Source organism: Aulostomus chinensis, chromosome 11, assembly GCF_037954235.1.
Source record: "Aulostomus chinensis isolate RoL2024-O1b breed Wild chromosome 11, RoL_Achi_v1.0, whole genome shotgun sequence".
NCBI classification, from domain to species: Eukaryota; Metazoa; Chordata; class Actinopteri; order Syngnathiformes; family Aulostomidae; genus Aulostomus; species Aulostomus chinensis.
Genome location: NC_141330.1, coordinates 28,158,825 through 28,182,496, shown reverse-complemented (window position 1 = coordinate 28,182,496; position 23,672 = coordinate 28,158,825). Strand labels below are relative to the sequence as shown.

General features: G+C 46.3%; 1 protein-coding gene across 1 annotated transcript; it reads left to right on the top strand.

The window, feature by feature from the left end:
* Positions 1-851: 851 nt before the first annotated feature.
* On the top strand, positions 852-23,400 carry sim1a (SIM bHLH transcription factor 1a). Its single transcript, XM_086219319.1, has 11 exons — positions 852-2,176; positions 9,430-9,515; positions 10,799-10,888; positions 11,000-11,108; positions 11,203-11,288; positions 13,039-13,238; positions 13,411-13,517; positions 14,593-14,740; positions 18,414-18,579; positions 18,960-19,368; positions 19,724-23,400. The coding sequence occupies exons 1-11, from the start codon at positions 2,002-2,004 to the stop codon at positions 20,419-20,421; spliced, it is 2,274 nt and encodes a 757-aa protein (XP_086075445.1). The 5' UTR covers positions 852-2,001; the 3' UTR covers positions 20,422-23,400.
* Positions 23,401-23,672: the final 272 nt, after the last annotated feature.

The following is a 23,672-nucleotide window of genomic DNA, read 5'->3' as shown; positions in this document are numbered from 1 at the left end:
CCTGCTAAGCACCTGGAGCGACAACAGCAGTAGTGATACAGACAGGGAATTCTGATGTGCTGCTGGTGGAGGGGAAGCAGACATGGCACCAGGTCCTGGAGAGCTCAGGTCCTGGAGAGCTCAGGTCCTGGAGAGCTCAGGTCCTGGAGAGCTCAGATCCTCCTCGCTGAAGCTCTGCTCCGCACCGTGGCGCGTCTCGGACGCAGGTGGGAGGGTGTCGGTGTCCGGTCCTCTGGACTCTCGGTCCTTCTGCTACTTCGTGTCGAGCGTCACGGTTCCCGGCGTCTCCGGTCCCGCCTGAGTGGTCCGTTAACCGGATGAAGAAGCCTTCAGCTCCCTTCTCGTATCTCCACGTGCAGGCGCGGAGCGGATCGCCGGTGAATGCGGAGTTGAGGCGAATGAACAAAACCGCGTCCTGCAGCATCCCGGAGGGGTCTCTTCCCTCACGCGGGATCCCGGTACCGCGGCAACACGAGCACGATCCGAGAGAGAGGGAGAGAGAGAGAGAGAGCCGTGACCGCACCGCCTGGTCCGACCCGCTGCAAGAAAGGCGATCCGCCTCCACTTGAGACAGGAAATCAGTGTGAAATTATGAAGGGGAAAATTACATCTATATTAAAATGCCTTATTTTTATTAAGCATTATGTTATTTGTACATTTAGATTTAAATTCAGTGACTTACATTCGTATATACATGTATATAAATAAATGAATATATACATAGAAGTAGATTTACACATATTTACTAAGTAAATATGTGTAAATTACGTTTGTATTGAATGTATACAGCCTTGTTAGCTGAACGAATATCCGTCATTAAAAACGTGCCATTTCTTTGTGACGTCACCTTTATTGAGCAGAATTTGTCTTCTGGTTATTATTTAGTCGCACTGATGTCGTCATTCCTGCTGATGACACGTTTCCACAGCTGCGTCAGACCCGCTGGAGGTCGCGTCCCCGGACGGCCACGAGACTCCCCGAGGCCCCGCGCGGGTTCTCTAGCCTTAGAACTGTACCGGAGGACCAGCTGATCTCCTCACGGGCGCGGGGTGCTGACGCGCTTCCTCTGGACCTCCTGGTTGAGTTCGGTCCATGGCTCTGACGTATTCACGTGTGCTCACACCGGCCGAAGCCCCGGAGGCCGCGAGGCCTCCCGAGTCTCTGCGTGTCTCAGGACGTCCGACGGCTCGCGTTACTTCGGCCCTCACGAGCCTGAACGTGATCAGCTGCATGTACAGGTGGGAACACCTGGAGGACTCGCTCGCGCCGGTGCGTTGACCCGTCGCCAGTCGTCGTCGGTGATGACGTCATCAGTCTGTTCTTTCGCGGATGTCTGCTTCTGGAGCTCGCAGGAGTTGCGGGTTCGGGTCAGAGGTGAATGTCCTGCCAGCCAATCACCGGCCTCCCTACTACGTCAGCTGAACTTATGGCCAATAGAGCACGGACGGTGTGTGGAGCCGTCCAGTAGGAGCGGAGCTGGTCCCGGTGGGCGGGTCTTTGAGGCTGAGCACCGACGAGCGTCGGGATGCGCGACTGTCCGTTAAATCACGAAGACACGACTCACGCGCAACTGGACTCTGAGTCGTCGGGTTCCAGCAGGTTCGACTGAGTGGTTCCGCCCAGGCAGGAGAAGAAGCTCCGAGTCTGAGGGGCTTTCAGAGATTTGTAGTGACCACAAGTCCTCAGCCACAGGTTGGAGGCATCCGCAGAGAACTGAACGAGCCCGGCCAGCCTCCGTTGAGGCCTCCGTGCCCCCTCTCTCACCCGTGACTCCGTCCCCTCTGACGGGCTCGCTCGCGCCACCGTCCCGTTAACTCGGCTCAGCTCTGATGGATTCCAGTGTGCGGTGAGCCCGCAGACCCGCGCCAGCCGCGTCCTCGTCCCGGCACCTGGACCGGAGATGCTCAGACGCACCTGCGGCTGCGGATTCTAGGCCGAACTTCTTCCGTGAGTCCCGGGATGAGACGCCTGGACGGTGGGAGCCGGTAGACGCGCGGCGCCATGAAGGAGAAATCCAAGAACGCGGCGCGCACGCGGCGGGAGAAGGAGAACAGCGAGTTCTACGAGCTCGCGAAGCTGCTGCCGCTGCCCGCCGCCATCACGTCCCAGCTGGACAAAGCCTCCATCATCCGGCTGAGCACCAGCTACCTGAGGATGAGGGCGGTGTTCCCCGAGGGTGAGAGCCCGTTGTTACTGTTATTGTTATTGTTATTATTGTTATCATCAACGTGATTAATATTATTAGAATTATTGTTAATAGACTGCTATTATTGTTATCATTATCAATATTTGATTATTATTATTTGTAGTTGTTGTAGTACTATCAGTCGTAGCAGTAGTTTTAGTCGTATTAGTATTTCTGTTATAATTATAATTATTATATTTTGTAGGAGCAGTATTGCTGTTATTATAATAATTAGTAGTAGTATTAGTAGTAATATTACTGTTATTATTTTAGTAATATTAGTAGCAGCAGTACATTTAGTATTATTATTAGAAGTAGTATTGCTGTTCTTATTATTGTTAGTAGTATTAGTAGTAGTACTGTTATTCGTTGTAGCAGTAGTATTAGTAGTAGTAGTGTTACCGCTATTATTATTTTATGGAGTAGTAGTAGTACTGTAATAATATCATTATTATTATTACTACTATCATAATAATAAAACAAAGAATTATTATTACTGTTTTCATTATTATTACTACTATTAATAGTATTCGTAGTAGTAGTATTCAGAAGTATTCAGTTCTCAGGCAGTTTTGTTCTCAGTTCTATTCAATTATTCTATATTTCAGGAGTCTGTTTAATGAGCCGTTGTTCTCAGGGGTTTGTCACATATTCATATTTTACTATTATTATTATTATTATCATTGTTATTATTACGATTATTATCATTAACATTATTATTATTACTGTTATTATTATTACTGTTATTATTATTATTATTATTATTATTATTATTATTATTATTATTATTATTATTATTATTATTAAATCTTCTCCGCGGGGGAATTAAACCATCATCCGGGCCTCTGATTCTCGCTCTCAACCACCCTCCGGGCCCGCGTGCCTCCCTGCTCTGCTCGGTTCCGGTCCCGGTACCGGCGCAGGTCGAGGTGACGGTTCTTTATTTCTGCAGCGATTTTTCTCTGATTCGTCTCAGGAGCTTAAATCCAACGAAACACTGCGGGAAAAAAAACGAGTCACAGATTGGAGTTCAAACCATTTTGCTCCAACGGGCCAAAACCAGGACCTGGTCTCTGCAAAACCTGGTCTGAGCTGGACCCGCTGCGTCCCCGGCCGCCTGTCCGCATCTCTGTCGGCGTGTCTCCGGGCCCTGACGGCCCTGTCAGCAGGAGAGCCGGGACGAGGCTCCGTCTGCTCCGCGCGGCTGCCGCAGTGCTGCGGCCGTCAGTTTGACCTGATCTCCCGCACGAGGCGCCACTGCCGCACGCGGCTACGAGCGGCGGCGCGTCACTCACACCGACCCATGCGAAGCAACACGTGATGGATCCTGGTGGATCAGCAGGAAAAAAGCAGTTAAGATGATTGGTCCTGGTTGCTGAGGATTCTGGAGGATTGGGGAGGGAGATGGAGATGATGATGGAGGAGGAGGAGATGGAGGAGCTGGTGATGATGGAGATGGAGGAGGAGATGGAGGAGATGAAGGAACTGGTGATGATGGAGATGGAGGAGGAGATGGAGGAGGAGATGGAGGAGGAGATGGAGGAGGAGATGGAGGAGCTGGTGATGATGGAGAAGGAGGAGGAGATGGAGGAGCTGGTGATGATAGAGATGGAGGAGGAGATGGAGGAGCTGGTGATGATGGAGATGGAGGAGGAGATGGAGGAGCTGGTGATGATAGAGATGGAGGAGGAGATGGAGGAGCTGGTGATGATGGAGATGGAGGAGGAGATGGAGGAGCTGGTGATGATGGAGATGGAGGAGGAGATGGAGGAGCTGGTGATGATAGAGATGGAGGAGGAGATGGAGGAGCTGGTGATGATAGAGATGGAGGAGCTGGTGATGATGGAGAAGGAGGAGGAGATGGAGGAGCTGGTGATGATGGAGAAGGAGGAGGAGATGGAGGAGCTGGTGATGATGGAGAAGGAGGAGGAGATGGAGGAGCTGGTGATGATGGAGAAGGAGGAGGAGATGGAGGAGCTGGTGATGATGGAGAAGGAGGAGCTCCAGCTGAGTTCAGTCGGGAGAACCATGTTGGAGTGAATCCAGTTATTATGTGTGGAGCAAATACTGAATACAAGACTCACAGCATGAGCCTGGAACATGGCTCCAGTAGGAGGGAGTGTGTGTGTGTGTGTGTGGGGGGGGGACTGACCCTAAAACCCTAAAACCCTAAAACCCTGTTGGTATGGAGGTCACAGCTCACACACCAGTACACCAGTCAGTACCTTGCATGACTGTGGCATGTCTGACTGTCCCACTGGTGTGTGTCGTTCCCGGGTTTGTGGTACTGGTGTGTGTGGTACTGGTGTGTGTGGTACTGGTGTGTGTGGTACTGGTGTGTGTGGTACTGGTGTGTGTGGTACTGGTGTGTGTCTCTGAGTCTCCCTCTCCAGTTGCAGGGCTTTAGCTCCTGGTGGTGTTTGCTGTTTTAGAGGCTGAGAGCCTCCTCACAGAGACTCCTCACACCTTTCACTCCAAGGACCCCCAAAACACACACACACACACACACACACACACACACACACACACACACACACACACACACACACACACACACACACACACACAGGCTTAGTAGTGAGGCAGAGCCCATCTGAGGGTCCTCTCTGTTCAGGATAAGAAACAATAAATGATTAAATGTCTCTTCTTATTATCATTATTATTATTATTGATATTATTATTGTTATTGCTATTATTGTTATTATAATAATTATTATTATTGCTATTATCATTATTATTGATATTATTATTATTATTGCTATTACTGTTATTATTATAATAATTATTATTGCTATTATCATTATTATTGATATTATTATTATTATTATTGCTATTACTGTTATTATTATAATAATTATTATTGCTAGTATCATTATTATTGATATTATCATTATTATTGATATTATCATTATTATTGATATTATTATTATTATTATTGCTATTACTGTTATAATAATTATTATTGCTATTATCATTATTATTGATATTATTATTGCTATTACTATTATAATAATAATTATTATTACTATTATCATTATTATTGATATTATTATTATTATTGCTATTATTATTATTGATATTATTATTATTATTGCTATTATTATTATTGCTATTATCATTATTATTGCTATTATTATTATTGCTATTATCATTATTATTGCTATTATTATTATTGCTATTATCATTATTATTGATATTATTGTTTTTGTTGATATTATTAGTATTGCTATTATTATTATTATTGCTATTACTGTTATTATAATAATAATTATTATTACTATTATCATTATTATTGATATTATTATTATTATTGCTATTATCATTATTATTGATATTATTATTATTGCTATTATCATTATTATTGATATTATTGTTTTTGTTGATATTATTAGTATTGCTATTATTATTATTATTTTTGATATTATTATTTGTAGTAGTAGTAGTATAATATTAGTATTATGTGTCGAGTTGAGTATTTTTTCTTCTTCAGGCAGGATCTCCTCTCAGTGTACATGTGCATGACCTTTGACCTCAGCTCTGTTGTCCTCCTGCAGCTCAGTTCTGCTCTGCAGCGGGATGTTTGAGGGTTAATCTGATGATGTCATAGGTCAAAGGTCACAACACTCCAGACAGACAGACAGACTCTGAGTTGTGGCATTGTGAGGCTTACTTCTGATTGGCTGAATCACATTTAAATGGTTAAAACAGCCAAAGTAGCACAACCACATTACTCTCAGTAAATGTACCAGCTAAATAGTAGTAGTAGTAGTAGTAGTACTGCAATTATTTGTATGACTATTATTATTGTTAATAATATTATTATAATTAGTAGTAGTAGTAGTAGTAGTAGTAATATTATTAATAGTAGTTCTATTAGTAGTATTAGTCGTATTATTAGTTTAATTATTATTATTAGTGGTGGTAAGTAGAAGAAGCAGTACTAGTAGTAATAGTAGTATTAATATTATCATTCGTACTAATAGTATATTATTAGAAGTAAAACTATTATTAGCAGTAGTAGTACGAATAATAATATTAATAGTAGCACTCGTAGTAGTAGTATAAGTAGTTGTACTAAAATAAATAATAATAATAATAAATAATGGTATTAGTAAATTATGACTATTGCAGTAATATTACGAATAATAATATTCGTAGTAGTAGTCATAGTATTATTAATAGTAATAATACCATTACTAGTAGCTGTAGTAATATTATTATTAGTTGTACCATTATTTTTTGTAGTACTATTATGATTAATAATAACATCAGTTCTGGTAGTGTTCGTCTAGTTGTAGTCATATCATTATTAAACATGATAATAATAATAATAATAATAGTAGTAGTAGTACCATTAATAGTCATAATAGTAGTAGTAGTAGTAGTAGTAATAGTACATTATTAATAATAATAATAGTAGTAGGAGGAGTACCATTATTAATAATAATATTATAATAATAATAGCAGTAGTACCAGTACCATTATTAATAATAATAGTAGAAGTAGTAGTAGTAGTAATAGTACCATTATATTATTAATAACAATAGTAGTAGTAGTACCATTGTTATTTATAATTATAATAGTAGTAGTAGTAGTTGTACCTTTATTATTATTAATAAGAATAGTAGCAGTAGCAGTCCCTTTATCATTAATAATAATAGTAGCAGCAGTAGTAGTACCATCATAATTAATAATAACAGTAGTAGCAGTATTAGTAGTAGTACTAGTCGTACTATTATTAGTAGTAGTAGTAATAATAATAGTAGCAGCAGTAGTAGTACCATCATAATTAATAATAACAGTAGTAGCAGTATTAGTAGTAGTACTAGTCGTACTATTATTATTAGTAGTAGTAATAATAATAGTAGCAGCAGTAGTAGTACCATCATAATTAATAATAACAGTAGTAGTAGTAGTAGAACTATTATTATTTTTTTATTATTGTTAATAATAATAGTAGCCGTAGTAGTACCATTATTATTAGTAATAATAATAATAGTATTATTAGTACAATAATTATTATTATTAATAATGATAATAATTATTATTGTACTAATAATACGAATACTACTACTACTATCAATAATATATATGTAATACTACATACTATACTACTACTACTACTACTACTACTACTACTGTACTGTACTACTATTATTATTAATTATAATGTTACTACTACTGCTACTATTATTATTACTACTACTAATAATAATAATAGTACGACTACTACTAGTACTGCTATTACTGTTATTATTAATTATAATGATACTACTACTGCTACTACTACTATTATTATAGTACCATTATTATTATCATTAATAATAGTAGTAGCAGTAGTAGTACCATCATAATTAATAATAACAGTAGTTGTAGTAGAACTATTATTATTATTATTATTATTATTGTTAATAATAATAGTAGCAGTAGTAGTAGAAGTACCATTATTATTATTAATAATACTAGTAGTAGCAGTAGTGGTAACATTATAATTAATAATAACAGTAGTTCCAGTAGTACTAGTAGTGGTACCATTATTATTATTGACAGTGGTAGTAGTAATAGTAGCAGTAGTACTATTATTGTTATTAATAATAATAGTGGCTTTAGTTGTACCTTAATTATTATTATTATTATTAATAATAATAATTATTATTGTACTAATAATACAAATTCTACTACTACTATCAATAATAATAATGGTACTACTAGTACTACTACTACTACTACTACTGTTATTAATTATAATGTTACTACTACTACTGCTACTATTATTATTTTTAATAATAATAATAGTAGTACGACTACTACGTATACTATTACTGCTACTACTGTTATTATTAATTATAATGGTACTACTACTGCTACTACTACTATTATTATTAATAATAATAGTAGTAGCAGTGGCAGTGCCATTATACTTAATAACAACAGTAGTCGTGGTAGTAGTACTTAATGAAATGAAGCTCTAAAGCAGTATTGATTATTCGGTAGAGGTCCGGAGCGAATCGTTTTATTATTGATTGATAACTGATTGAATTGCAGTTCCTCACTGAGTCACGTGACACATCGCTGTTGTTTGCGTTTCATTTATGCGAATAAAATGCGGGATTGGTGCGTTGACGTGACTGACCCACAGCTCACCTGGCATCAGTGTGACGTCACAGGTTGGCGCTCAGGGACGCGTGGCTGACGAGTCAAGAGGAGCTTAAATGAATCGTCCTCAAAGATGTCAGCAGTTCTCCTTTTGAATTATAAAATGAAGTTGTCCTCGTGGCGGGCTGAGACGGACCTGGTCTTGAGCCCTGGTCTGGAGAGCGGGTCCACAGACCTGGACCCATCTAGACTGGAATGGCGCCACTGCCACTCGGCAGCGTGGAGGAGTCAGCAGGACGCGGCCGCCGTGTCTCCTCCTGCCAGTCATGATGTCATAATTGAGAGTTTATTCGCGGTTGTTCGGTGTGGCTCTTTAAGCTTGACGCTCAAATGACGTCATGAGTCCCTCTACCGCTTTACTCGCGAGTTCCACCTCAGGTGTGAATGAGGACTCACTGAGCCGCGTGACGTTTGTGGAGGAGGAATCACGAGGACCTCTGATGCGGACGGGTTTCTCCTTCAAGTTGTGAAACTGAACCAGAACCACGTGACTCTGACCTGTGAGGCTGCCGGTATCCGAACGTACATTTGTTCTTCAAAGACACACACACACACACACACACACACACACACATATTTATATGTCAGTGAAGAACCACACACACACGCACACATTTATATGTCAGTGAAGAACCACACACACACACACACACACACATTGACATGTCAGTGAAGAACCACACACACTGCTGTTGGTTCTGTTCGCTCGGGCCTCCGGGGCTCACGCGAGCTGACGCCGTGTTCGTACCGGTGTCGTGATTCATACTATGAGTCTCCCGCGCTGCCCGAGTTGACCCGAGTCAGCCCGAGTCAGCCCGAGCCCAATTATAGCTGCGGGTATTTTTAGAGCCGGACGCCGCGAGCTCATCAGCAGCTGGAGGAGCTTGGGTCTCAGTCGCGTGTGGAAGCAGTTTCACGTGTTCCAGGCATGTTCTTAACATGTGCATGAGAGTGACGCAGCCTGCTCGAGCTGTCACAGACTCGGGTCGACAGCAGTGTCTCTGTTTGCCATCATCATGTGCTGAGATGCCTCCTGGTTTGTGACGTTTTCACTACCTTCCTCTTCTTGTCTGTGATTGGTCCACCAGGGCTGGGGGAGTCCTGGGGTCACGTGAGCCGCAGCAGTTCTCTGGATGGGGGGGTCAGCCAGGAGTTAGGCTCCCACCTCCTGCAGGTACTCTCAGCATGAGACTCCTCACAATGTAAAGACCCTGACATGTAAATGATGGTTATTCAGCAATAGCTAGTGTGTGTGTGCGTGTGTGTGTGTGTGTGTGTGTGTATGAGTGAGTGTGTGTGTGTGTGTGTATGAGTGAGTGTGTGTGCGTGTGAGTGTGCATGAGGGTGTGTGTGAGTGAGTGTGTGTGTGTGCGTGTGTGTGCGTGTGAGTGTGCATGAGGGTGTGTGTGAGTGAGTGTGTGTGTGTGTGCGCGTGAGGGTGTGTGTGTGCGTGAGGGTGTGTGAGGGTGTGTGTGTGTGCGTGTGAGTGAGTGTGAATGTGTGAGGGTGTGTGTGTGTGTGTGCGTGAGGGTGCGTGTGAGTGAGTGTGAATGTGTGTGTGTGAGTGTGAATGTGTGTGTGTGCGTGTGAGTGAGTGTGTGGACTGCTGCTGTCTGCCTTCATTCTTGTGCTTGACGAGTGAAATGAGCTGAACACATTCTCTGTCACGTACAGAGCCTCCGTTGGCCCTGCAGCCCTCACACACACACACACACACACACACACACACACACACACACACACACACACACACACGGCAGCAGCAGTACAATGGAGCACCAGGAAGGATCAGACCACTGGTCATTTCAGGGTTGAAAAATAGTTAAAAGATAAAAATAAAAATGATGATATAAAATATTAGATAACAACATATAATATCAACAAAAACAATGATAATTGTAATAATAATTATTATTATCCATCCATCCATCGTTGTCTTCCGCTTATTCCCCACTAGCAAGGGTCGCGGGGGTGGTGGGGGTGGAGCCTATCCCAGCAGCCTTCCCCCTGGACAGGTCACCAGTCCATGGCAGGGCCAACACATAGAGACAGACAACCATTGGCTCTCCCAGCCACGCCTACGGTCAATTTAGAGTCTGGATTAACCTGGTCCCCTCTTGATGTCTTTGGACTGTGGAGGAAGCTGGAGTACCAGAGAGAACCCAGCAGGAACAGGGAGAACATGGAGACTCACCCAGAAAGACCCCGTGCTGCAGCCGGGGCTCCACCCACAACCTTCTTGCTGGGGGGCCACCGTGAGGACCACTGCTCCACCGGGCCACCATATTAGTAATTCATTGAGCATGAATGATACCAGTTCCACGTAGGTTGTGTAGAACATGGTTCCTGTCCAAGGCTGTTAGCCTCTGTTCATTTCAGCACCACAGAACCCTGTCCACATGTACCACATGACTGCTGGTGTGGACGTTCATCTCACCGTCTCTCTGTGTGTTTCAGACATTAGACGGCTTCATATTCGTGGTCGCTCCAGACGGGAAGATAATGTACATATCAGAGACGGCCTCAGTCCACTTGGGCCTGTCCCAGGTTGGTACCCCCCCCCCCACACACACACACACACACACACACACACAAACACACACTTCCTCCAGTATGCTGGGCGTCATGTGACGCTGAGATGACTTTTCATTTCAACAGGTAGAGTTGACAGGAAACAGCATCTATGAATACATCCACCCAGCTGACCACGACGAAATGACAGCGGTCCTCACTGCTCACCAGCCTTACCACTCCCACTTTGTTCAAGGTAATCTTCACCAGCACCTGGGCAGCTGCACGTGACGTGGACGCATCCGAAAGCTTCTCTAAGTCTTTCTGTCTGGTCTCTTTCTTCTGAGCAGAATATGAGATGGAGCGCTCCTTCTTTCTGAGGATGAAATGTGTCCTCGCCAAAAGAAACGCTGGTCTGACCTGTGGAGGCTACAAGGTGGGAAATGTTCTCCTTTCACCTTAAACCAAACCAACTGATCCAGAGGACATTGACACGAGTTGAGACTGGACATGTGCACGTTGGAAGACAGCGTCACAGCAGCGTCTGAGTATCATAGGTGTCACACAACAGTACTGGTAGACACCAGTGTTCACTTCCAGTAAACCAGTAAATGAAAAGGAAACTGTGGTAAGATCAACTTAACGAACAGGTGTGTTCTGATGCTTCAGTGTCAGCAACGTGTGGTGCCAGCGAGGGCCAATGCTTGATAATTAGTCCAGTCAGGTTCATTTGTGTGGCCCCAAACCCCAACCAAAGTTCTCTCCTGACTCTTTCCAAGTAGAGCAGGTCCAGGATCAGTGGGGACGGAGAGAGAGCAGGAGAGCAGGACAGAGACAAAGACAGAGAATGGAGGAAGACAGAGAGAAAGAAGGAAAGAGAGGGACAGAGATAAAGAGGGAGAGAAAGGAGGAGAGACTGATGGACAGAGACAAAGACAGGGAATGGAGGAAGACAGAGAGACAGAAGGAAAGAGAGGGACAGAGATAAAGAGAGAAAGGAGGAGAGACTGATGGACAGAGACTAAGACAGAGAATGGAGGAAGACAGAGAGACAGAAGGAAAGAGAGGGACAGAGATAAAGAGGGAGAGAAAGGAGGAGAGACTGATGGACAGAGACAAAGACAGAGAATGGAGGAAGACAGAGAGACAGAAGGAAAGAGAGGGACAGAGATAAAGAGAGAGAGAAAGGAGGAGAGACTGATGGACAGACGGGGACGTGAGCAGGTGGAGCTACGGGTGGCAGCTGGAGCGTCTTCAGGTCTGGAGCCTCCTCCAGCAGCACCAGGATCTGGGATGAGGGGAGAAGAAGAGGAGTTAGTAACACGTCTGAGGACAGGAGGAGGAGAGAGAAGCCCAGTGCATCATGGGAGATCCCAGCAGTCTGAGCCTGTAGCAGCAGATCTAAGGGCCAGCCTAAGCAGTCCTGACTATAAGCCTGATCAACAAGGAGGTCTTAAGTCTGCTCTTAAACCTAGAGAGGGGGTCTGGGTCCTGGACTGAAACTGGGAGACGGTTCCACAGGAGGGGAGCCTGATAGCTGAAGGCTCTGGCTCCATTCTACTGTTAGAACTCTAGGAACCAGCAGGAACCCTGCATCCTGGGAGTGAAGGGTTCTAGCTGGATCATAGGGGACTAGGAGCTCTGTCAGGGATGAAGGAGCCTGATAGCTGAAGGTTCTGGCTCCATTCTACTGTTAGAACTCTAGGAACCAGCAGGAACCCTGCATCCTGGGAGTGAAGGGTTCTAGCTGGATCATAGGGGACTAGGAGCTCTGTCAGGGATGAAGGAGCCTGATTGTTGAGGACTTTGATGGTAGAAGAAGAATTTTAAATTCTGTTCTGAATCTGACAGGGAGCCATGCAGAGACCTGCTGGTTAGCTTACTTGACCCTGCTAACTGGAGCTCATGTCTCTGACATCATTGTCCCAACAATGGGTACTCATTCACCCACTCACCCACTCACTTGCTCATTCACCCACTCAGTTGCTCATTCACTCACTCACTCAGTCACTCGACTGCAGGTCAAACACTCTCTAATGCTCCAGCAGTGCTCTGCTGACACACACCACAAATATTTCACTATCCAGAGTTGCAAGAGAAGTTCTCTGACAGACTGAAACACACATGTGAGGTCACGCCACAGGAGAGTGTCCCCGAGGTTCACTGTGTCCTCATGCTCCCTGAAGGTGATTCACTGCAGCGGCTACCTGAAGATCCGTCAGTACAGCCTGGACATGTCTCCGTTTGACGGCTGCTATCAGAATGTGGGGCTGGTGGCGGTGGGTCACTCATTGCCCCCCAGCGCTGTCACCGAGATCAAACTGCACAGCAACATGTTCATGTTCAGAGCCAGCCTGGACATGAAGCTCATCTTCCTCGACTCACGGTACGCATGCATGTAGCGTGTGTAGGTGTCGGCGTCTGTCCCGTGTTTAATCAGGGCTTTTTGTGTGTTCTTTATGTGAACTTGTACTTTGGCTTGTGCATGTCAACACTTAATGACCACTGAGTGTGTGTGTGTGTGTGTGTGTGTGTGTGTGTGTGTGTGTGTTGCTCAGGGTTTCAGAGCTGACAGGCTACGAACCTCAAGATCTCATTGAGAAGACTCTCTATCACCATGTCCACAGCTGCGACTCCTTCCATCTGCGCTGCGCACATCACCTGTGTGAGTTCGCGTTGTCGTGAACTCACACACACAGCTCTCGCTCAGCTCATTGATGATGTCATGTTATGAGTGTTATGTACTGTCGTTTGACCTGAATTCTGTAAATGGATAAATCGACGTCTGTGTCATGTCCTACTGTGGGCTCTTAACTGTCACCCTCACCCCTCCACTACCGTCCCACTATCAGCTGTTAAAATCACTCAGTGACTCTCCAGGTGAAACAGTGGGATGGTCAGTTGTCCTTCTTTTCAATTAACTTCAACTAAAAAGGATTAGCCCATAAAATAACCTGTATGACTGAATTATTACAAGAATCTCCATTATATTTATAGAAACAACCAAACCAAAAATGGGAACTTGTGTTCTGTGAAAAGATTTCGGGGGCGGCCCGGTGGAGCAGTGGTCCTCACTGTGGCCCCCCAGCAAGAAGGTTGTGGGTGGAGCCCCGGCTGCAGCACGGGGTCTTTCTGGGTGAGTCTCCATGTTCTCCCTGTTCCTGCTGGGTTCTCTCTGGTACTCCAGCTTCCTCCACAGTCCAAAGACATCAAGAGGGACCAGGTTAATCCAGACTCTAAATTGACCGTAGGCGTGGCTGGGAGAGCCAATGGTTGTCTGTCTCTATGTGTTGGCCCTGCCATGGACTGGTGACCTGTCCAGGGGGAAGGCTGCTGGGATAGGCTCCACCCCCACCACCCTCAACAGGAGAAGAGGGGGAACATGGAGGGATGGATGGATGGAGAACATTTCGGTCACCCAGATACAATCGCAGATGTGCTTTTGCTTAATCACAATAATCAATAACCCTCATATTTGAAATCATGACAGAGTTCAGAGGCACAGAGGTACCTGTAACCATGGTAACACGCTCTCTCCCCTGCCGAGCAGGTAGCTCGCTAGGCTCTGCTTGGCGTCTATGTAGTTCTTATTCGATGAACGAGGGACATTTCTAGTTGTGAAGTGATTATCGTCTGTTCATGTTCCACTGAAGTGACTCAGTCCATGCCTGACTTGCTCTCTGCTGCTCTCCTCACCCTCATCTTTGTCTCCTCTCATCTTCCTGCCTCTGTCCCTGTAGTGCTGGTAAAAGGTCAAGTCACCACTAAGTACTACCGTTTCTTGGCCAAGCATGGCGGCTGGGTCTGGGTTCAGAGTTACGCCACCATCGTCCACAACAGCCGCTCATCACGACCTCACTGCATCGTCAGTGTCAACTACGTTCTCACGTGAGTTTCTGTCACGCTGCTGACGAACCTGAGACAAACTCTGTTGTTGTCTTGTGTCTGTGTGCTAAGTTTTGATTGTAGCATTGCAGTTCATTTCCTAGAACTCAGTGCTAATCCAGCCTCGCTTCTACATGCTGTCAGAGTGTGATAGAGGCGGCTGTATCGTATGTATGCTGGAGCAGTCGGGTTGGGCGGGGCCAGTTTATGCAACTGGTTTGTGTGTGTTAGCAAGCTACTGATGTTGAAATGTCGCAGCAGCTTCGTGTGCCTCTGGGGTGTCTCAGTCACTACGTAGCTGGTAGTCACACCACATACCGCATAGTGGGGTCTTACCCCCCGCAGATGTGGTCCGTGTGTCCATGCAGAGAGCCGGGATACGGACTTTTCTAGCCACCAAATATCCACCAACGTATGCTGGATGTGTAGCCTTGTCACTGTCAGCCAGGTGAGGGTTTTCCCTCCCAGCTGACCGCGTCACTCCACAGGGCTGCAGATCAACTGCTAGGAAGTGAAAGCTGCTGAGGAGCAACACACGGCTCAGTGCAGGCACACAAGAAGTTCTTGTGTTGAAAATGTGGAGCTAAAAGAGAGGAGTGTCTGGTGGTAACAGAGAAGTGGTGAAAATATAATCTGAGTGGATTTGAGTCGAAGTGGATGTTGATTCTTTTTGTGACTGTTTATTTGGTGGACAAAGTCACATTTGCTGCAGTATTTCCATCTCCTGCAGTGCAGTATGGAGCCTCACCGGCTGCTGGCCTGCCAGCTGACAGGGTTTAGCGTACGACGACGACTGCAGCGTACAAAGTCTAGCAGCAGTGTGTGGTGTGCTGTCGTTCTCTGCTTTGATGAGATAATGAGTATTGGTACTAGAGATTTACACAAAAGCTGCTGTGAAGCAATTAACTGAAGGTTAATTGCAAATATGACACATGTTTGTAGAAGCCTGGTTTGAATAATCTGACAATGAGGAAAGTTTGTCAAGTCGTATTCTGTTTTCTGGAGTCTTTATTGGAGCAGGCTGGAGACAAAGACTTGTGATTGAGACCTGTGTTGAAAGAAGCCGTTGGCCAGGCTCTGGTGCTGGCTGCCCCCTCACTCAGGAGGCTTCAGGCCCCTGGAGGAGTTTATCTGGTCCACCAGCGGTGGGTGCAGACGCCTGTCTGACTGGACTGGGGTTGCGTGTTGCTTGGCCATTATACACAAACCAACCAGTCGAACAGCGCTGGGGGGCCACGAGAATCCCCATCACATGCTGCTAATTTTCATCTCCCTCCTCAATCAAACTACGATCACCTGTTACTCTTTTAAAAACACGAGAGACACCCTGTACTTCCTGTTCTCCCATTATTTTATTCCTCCTGAAGGGCGGATTTCACAGACGCACCAGGGAGAGCGTGAATGAATATGGCCGTTAAAACCCTCCATTAAGCAGCCATGACTGGCTGCTTCCAAAGGCAGAGAACAGCTTGACACACACAGTTCCTCCACCCACAACATCAAATCCGTATCAGCATTGTGTTTATGGCCTTCTAATTGATAGACCATAAACTTGATGAGCATTTATGAGCTCCAGTTTGCTGGGAACCAAACGAAGCTCGTTTCTCCTCGTTCTGCCTTGTCAATGCCTTTGAGGCGCTGCGTGGTCGGAGCCACCCAGAGAGCCTGGAAATGAAGCCGTCACTGGATGCTGTTGTGTAACGTGAGGAACAAAAGACAGTCTGGTCGGCCGGCAAGAGAAAGGCTTTTGTTGAGTGATGTTATCAGTAGCAAAGGAGGTTTATCTGGTAGGCTTCGTGCAAACAGGCACAGATACCACAGGAGATGGTGGCACTTCACCTGCATGTGAACTCCGTCTGTGTGCTCAGCTCTGATAAGCTCTGGTCGGGGACCGGCCGCCGTCCCCACCAGCAGACGTTATTCAGCAAAATTATAATACAGGAATGTTTACAGTAAGAAATGATTGATAACTCTGTCGAGCGGCAGAAAGTTACTGCGTTGAGCTGTTTGCCAGCTTTTTGCCGTGACTCGATGAGCAGGAGAAAGTTCTGCTCTATTTCTAAAAGTGAGCGTGTCCAGCAGGAGTCTCTACAGCCAACAGAGGTCTGGGCAGTTCTATCCCTGCAGCCCCCGGCCTCTTGGTTGCCTTCACACCTCTAATCACAGCCGTCCGACAGCGATCGGATCATCCACGGCAGGTGTTGGTGCCGGGAGGTGCAGTGTGACGGATGTGAATCCTATGAAATGCATAAGCGTGGATGTTTGAGTTTGTGTTGCATGTGTGTTGTGTGGTGAGTCACTGAGAGAGAGATGGATTACTGTTTGTCTCAAGTAAACCTTGTCCAGGTTTCATGTTGTCTCAAACTGGATTCATCATCCATGGCTGGAACCGTGAAGCACTTTAGTGAGAAATCAATTCCCATTCCCCAGAAGTGAGACATCCGAGCCGCTCCTCTGGGCCTGGTTTAGCCAGACATAGCCTTTAATCTCCCTGCGTATTTGATTGGACAGCTTTCCCTCTGTGGAGTGTTTGTTGAAGGCCTTGCTGCAATCCTTCTGGTAAAACAAGCATCCCAACAGCCGCTCTCGTCCTGTTAGAACACCCCCACCCCTCCAAGCATTTATGCTCTCACACAGACTCACAAACACGGGGATCTCTGCATGTGCAGGCCCTCTCGGCACCATGATGAGGCACTAATTGCTAAACAGATGTTAATGGCTTTTGGTACCTAGAGAAAAAACAAGCACGCAGGCTGCGTGTGTTCTTTCATAAAGAGTCTTCTGAGAACCAGGCCTCCATCTTACTGCAGAAGTCACCGCTTCAATCTTTCTTACATATTGAAGTAGTCATACATGTGCCCTTCATTCACTCCCGTGTGTGTGCGCTGGGCTCCATGTCGACCAGCCTCTCAATGGCTGCTGGCTTTAGGTTGTTTTTGATGTTTGCTAACTGTCTGTACTTATATCTTCAATCTGCTTACGTCAAAACAGCTGATAAAAACACTACTGATATAAAACATGAAGTTCTATCGAAAGTCTTCATGTCGCGAGCTCCGCCCAGCACATCCAGCATCCTTCTGTTTGGTGTGCGGAGGTAGAAAAGCTCCCTCACATTCAAGGTTGGGATGCGTGACTGCTGCTCCACCTTGGTGCAGCCATGTTTAACCACCTCTTGCCTTGTGCTCACTGTTGCACAGGTGCGTCTCAGACCGGGTAGACACTGACGGCTCACTCCTCAGCTCCGCCTTCTCAGCTCCACAGAAAAGATTTTTGTCAACTATACTCATTGATTTTCATAATGTATCTTTTCTGCCTCAGATTTGGTACAAATGTTCACTCTGACTCAGTGACCTGATTAGCTGGTGGCCAAAGGTCAAGGTCACTGCACAACACTCTAAAAATCATATGCTAATCATGAAGAATTCCATGAAATTATTTTACAATGTTCAGTACTGGGTATTATTAGATGCCGTCACAGTCAACTTCCTGAAGGAATTATGATTGACTTATTCATCATAATCACTCACTGATAAACTTCAAACTCCATGTAGTTGCTTACAAACATGGATGGAAAGTGAAGTGGAATTACAGTGGCGTTTAGTGACTTTAGTGAATCTAGAAAATGGAGAATATCTGCAGCAAGTAGGCCTCATGGAATGTACATCTGTGTCTGTAGGGAGACGGAGTACAAAGGCCTCCAGCTGTCCCTGGACCAGGTCACGTCCAAGGCCTCCTTCCCCTACAGCAGCAGTACAACCAGCAGCATCACCGAGAACTGCAGAACCTCCAAAAGCAGAACATCCCGACCCAAGACCAAAGCTAGACTCTCACCGTACACACAGGTGGGCGTTCAAGTCACAGCTAACAGTCTTCATGCTAACTTATGAACATCCGGTCCTCCAGAAGCAAACTGCAGTGATGAAAAGTTCATTTTTGAGAATGTGAATGTCAGAGGGAGGGGGACTAATTCAAAGAAACAAACGCTATGAATGTGCAAGTTATTCAAGCCGGCTATAGAGGGGCTCAAGATTCAGGAGGACCTTTGGAGCTCCTGGTGGCTGCAGTGTTTGATTGTGTCTGAGGTCGATGAGACTTCCCTACGCTCAGAACCGGGGAAACCCTCGAGACTCTCGGCTCTTGAATTGGGCTCAAGACGATGCCTCACCTCATTTGAAGCCTCTGTGTTTTCCTCTTTGTCTCTTTACCAACAACCCTGCTGCAGTACCCTGGTTTTCAGACGGAGCGGTCAGAGTCGGATCAGGACAGTCCCTGGCATGGCAGCCCCCTCACAGACTCAGCGTCCCCACAGCTGCTGGAGCAGACCGAAGACACTTCCTGCGTGTACCGGCAGTTCTCAGATCCTCGCTCCCTCTGCTACAGTCTGTCTGAGGAGCAGCATCACAACAGCAGCGACACACACACACACATCCACATGCACGCTCAAGGCCAGAGCTGTGAGCGGGGCCGATGTGAGGCGGGGCGATACTTTCTAGGAGCACCTCCTCCTCCCGGCAGGGACCCATGGTGGGGTACCACCCGATCCATCCTGCCTTTGAGCAAAGGGTCCCTGGAGCACCATGAGGGCTATGACAGCAGCATGCCACACATCACGGCCATCCACAGTTACCACGGTGAGGACTAAGACCTGGGACACATCCACTCTAGAGACTGACAGTAATTCCTCCCCATCTGCTATAACCAGAGCACCCAGGGAGCAGCGTGCTTCCTCTCAATAGCCTTCCAAGACTGTACCTTTTTTTCAGGGGTGAGAGGAGCAGACCACGCAGCCATCTTACCAAATATTCACCTTATTCAGTGTTGTAATTCCTTGTGGGTCATTTGATTCTGTTTAGCAGGCTATAATCCCCCTCTGGAACTGGTCACATTTATCATGAGAGCTGTTTGCTTGAGACTAGTATCACTGATAGAACCATCCGTGATCTGTGGTGTTTCCTCTGCACTGACTCTACACTCCATGTCCTGCAGGTCGGAGCCATTGGGACGAGGAAAGTGTGGTCAGCTCTCCAGATGCGGGCTCAGCCAGTGACTCAGGGGATCGATATCGAGCCGACCACTACCGCTCCAGCCCGCAGGAACCCAGCAAGATCGAGACACTGATTCGAGCCACACAGCATATGATCAAGGAGGAAGAGAGTCGAATTAATATACACAAGGGTCCTCCAGAGGCTCCGCTGGCCTTGGCTAACGGACTGCCTAAGGGCCCAGGCTTCTGCTTCACACCCGAGTATACTCAAGGGCCAATACAGACTGTGGTGTGTCGAGGTTTGAGTCAGGTGATCAGCCATGCCCCTAGCCCTGCCCCCATATCCAGACTTAACAGTCCAGGGTCTGAAAGCCTCAACAAGCCTAAAGACTACCTCCAGACAGACCTGTCCCCACTTTCTTTACCGTTACACCACCCTTTTGGTCGGCCAAGCCCATGCTCAGCGTCCCCCACCCCGGCTCCGGCACTCTACCCCTCCCACACTCACCTGAGACCATACTTGGACAAGCATACGGCCTACTCCCTGACAGGCTATGCTCTGGAGCACCTCTATGACTCCGAGAGCCTCCGGGGCTACTGCACCTCCGCCAGCAGCGACATGCCCCCTCACCTCCGCGTACCAGCCGAGCAGACCCCCGGACACAAAGGCACCTCCGTCATTATCACCAACGGCAGCTAACGCTCCTTAAACACTCAGGCTGGGACTGGAGGCCCTGAGCCCCTGGTTGGCTCGTTGCCCCCCGAAAAACTAGTCATCTCAGTGGATTTTTCCATCATACTGAACAACTACAATCATGAGTACAACTTAGATTAATTATCAATTAATAATCAATTACTGCGACAGCGGCAGTACAGATGCAGATTAAAAATACATTCAAATATGTAGGAGAGAGCAATAAGACCCTATGGACTGGACTCATGTGACTGACAGACTCATTGATTGATTGATTGGTTGGTTTCATGGGTCCAGAATCCTGTACCTGTCTTGAAATACTTCCATCCATCGTCGTCTTCCGCTTATTCCTCACTAGTAAGGGTCGCGGGGGTGGAGCCTATCCCAGCGTCAACGGGCGAGAGGCGGGGTTCACCCTGGACAGGTCGCCAGTCCATCACAGGGCCGACATACTGAGACGAACAACCATTCACACTCACATTCACACCTACGGTCAATTTAGAGAATCAATCAGCCTCGTCCCCAATTGATGTCTTTGGACTGTGGGAGGAAGCTGGAGTTCCAGAGAGAACCCAGCAGGAACAGGGAGAACATGGAGACTCCACACAGAAAGATCCCGCGCCCGAGCCGGGACTCGAACCCGGAACCTTCTTGCTGTGAGGCCACAGTGCTAACCACTGGTCCACTGTGCAACCCTTGAAATACTTCTAAACTCAAATAATTTTCCCAACAAAAAAGTGAAAATGAGAGCTTCAAGGTTGTGAGAACACGTTGACGCTGGCCATACGTTACCAGACCCTGAGGCATCGTCTTCAGGTATCTTGATAAACCGTAGATGTCTGCTGGACGTATGCACCTGGAGGCCCTCACCAACAGATGGGGAATGTGATGCCTGAAATCTCCGGGGACTCAGAAACACTCAGACAGCTCCTCTGCGTGCTTGTCGTTTCCAGCTGTGTCACATCCAGCTGTTGTAGATCGAAGCGAAGTAAAATCTGGTCAACTGGACGTAAGTTTATCTTGAAGACGTTTCACCTCTCATCCGAGAGGCTTCTTCAGTTCTAGTGAAGAGTGTGGAGACTCCAGCTTATAAACCTGTGTGGGAGTGGTCAGTGCTATTGTGGTGGAAACGACCCTCCCCAGACTCACCTGGCCTCCCCAAACGACAGTCGTTGTGCGGTGTCAGGGAGTTTCAGGGGTGGTCGTTAGGGAGTTTCACCGACCACTCAGAAGATAAACTTACGATTCAAGATAAACTTACGTCCAGTTGACCAGATTTTACTTCGCTTCGATCTACGATGACCTGGATGAATGAGAACCTACACAGACATCCAGCTGTTGTATAAATTTTTTTGTCACAGGTTTTTCACACCAGGGTAAACCCCTTATTGCTTATTGGTTCTGGTCCCGTTGCGCTCTGATCTGGCGCATCATGTTCTCGTCCTCAGCCTCCATCCTAGTCAAAGCAGCGTGGAGGACAGTGACAGTGCGTCTGTCTGTGCGTTTATCAAAGTCATCACTGACACAGCAGCGTCACTGCTCGCACACAGGCGGTTGAACTTATGGCTGTGACAGAAGGTCACATGAGGTAACAAGCTGTCATTCCTCCAAGCAGATTGTTGATAGTGGAGCTCTGCCCACTCGTCACGTGGGGGGCAGAGACTGACGGCGCTGGGAGCCAGCTGCAAATCAACGTCTTCACCCAGATTTGGTGATCTCATTAAAGCGAATGGGAGCTGAAAAATACGGTGTCCACTACAGGGTCATGTGACCCGGGATTGAGTGCTGACTAAAGCTGCTGCAGGTAAAGCGGGTTCACGGGTTGGAGGACCGCAGCTTCAGTCATTATCAGCAGGAAGTTCAGTCACTGGCTTCCTGTCACGTCAGTCTGCTGTTTCAATATTTCCTCACCCCCAAAGCAGGTGACAGGAAACCAGAAAAACCTCCCAAAACAAAATGGTCCAGAAGGCAGAGTTCTCCATGACCCCAGCAATCTGAATGAGTAAAGGAAGGAAATGAATTCAACGAATCAAGTATGGCTTTCGTTTCAGTCCCATGGACTTGAGTTTGAGAGGTCCTGTTCCCCTTCTGCATCTCTCAACGACATCGTGGGAAAGTTCCACCCAAATAGGAAAAAACAACTGTTTTCTAAAATCAAAACTAATCAGTATGATGGAAAAATGCCGGCTGGCTTTAACATCCTCCCGGGGCAGGTTTCTGCCTCTGCTCCATCACTTCCTCTATGTTGTACTGAACCATGTGACCTTTTGCACTATAAGAGATGGTGTTGCGATGAAGACGTCTCCTGGCGTGTCAATGCCTCTGCATGAGGTGAAATGACCAGTTGTACTGCAGCGAACCTCAGATTAATATGCAAATTGTGCTGTTGGTTCCTCCCAGTGACAGTGAGGAGCGGAGGCTCATGATTGTACACAGAGGAACGTTCTGCAGCTCCAGAGACGGTAGAACATCAAGACAACAGAACCATAAAATGACAAACTATGTTTTCTGCATTAGAAGAGTTGTGGGAAGAGGTGGGGGTCCTGCCGTGTGTCCCCCTGATGTCAGTGGCGCTCATATCACAGGAAGACTTATGCAATATGACCTGCTGGAATGTCCGTTGAAGTCAGACTGCAGAGATGTCGTCCATGGGGGGGGGCAACTGGTGTGACTGCCACATCTTCATGTCTGTAACAGGTTTGCGAATTTCTCTTGGACGTTTTCTTCACGTCCCCTCCCGTCCTTAAATGAACCTATATTTATACAGATTTGACCGTTTGGATGTTGTTTTTTTCACAGGCTGCGATGTGCTCATCTCTTATTTATGATGTCCTGTAAATACGCTCAGAACCTGACAACCACATGCAAGCACATGAGCAAAGCTGTATTTATGGAGAAAGGTTGACGATTTTAGGTAGCGGCGATCATCTTCAACCTAACTGCCTGTATAGAGTGGTTTTTGACTGACTGAAGACAATTCTAAAGGACGAGAAAATAAAATCATTTTGCAGAGATGAGTTGTGTTTTGCTGTTATGAATTTCAAAGTTTTATCCAGCCGGAGGAAGCAGGATTCCTGGGTCGTCACTGGTTTGATGGCTGTCCGTCACGTGATCATTTCAGTGGTGCAGGTTCATTTTTGTTCACATGGATCAAGAATTCCATTTAAAACGGCGTTTCATGTGAGGCCTTCATTTAAATATGCATTTATGAATTTTGGAACCTTCACATGTCCAACACTTTGATGTTGTCTGTATCA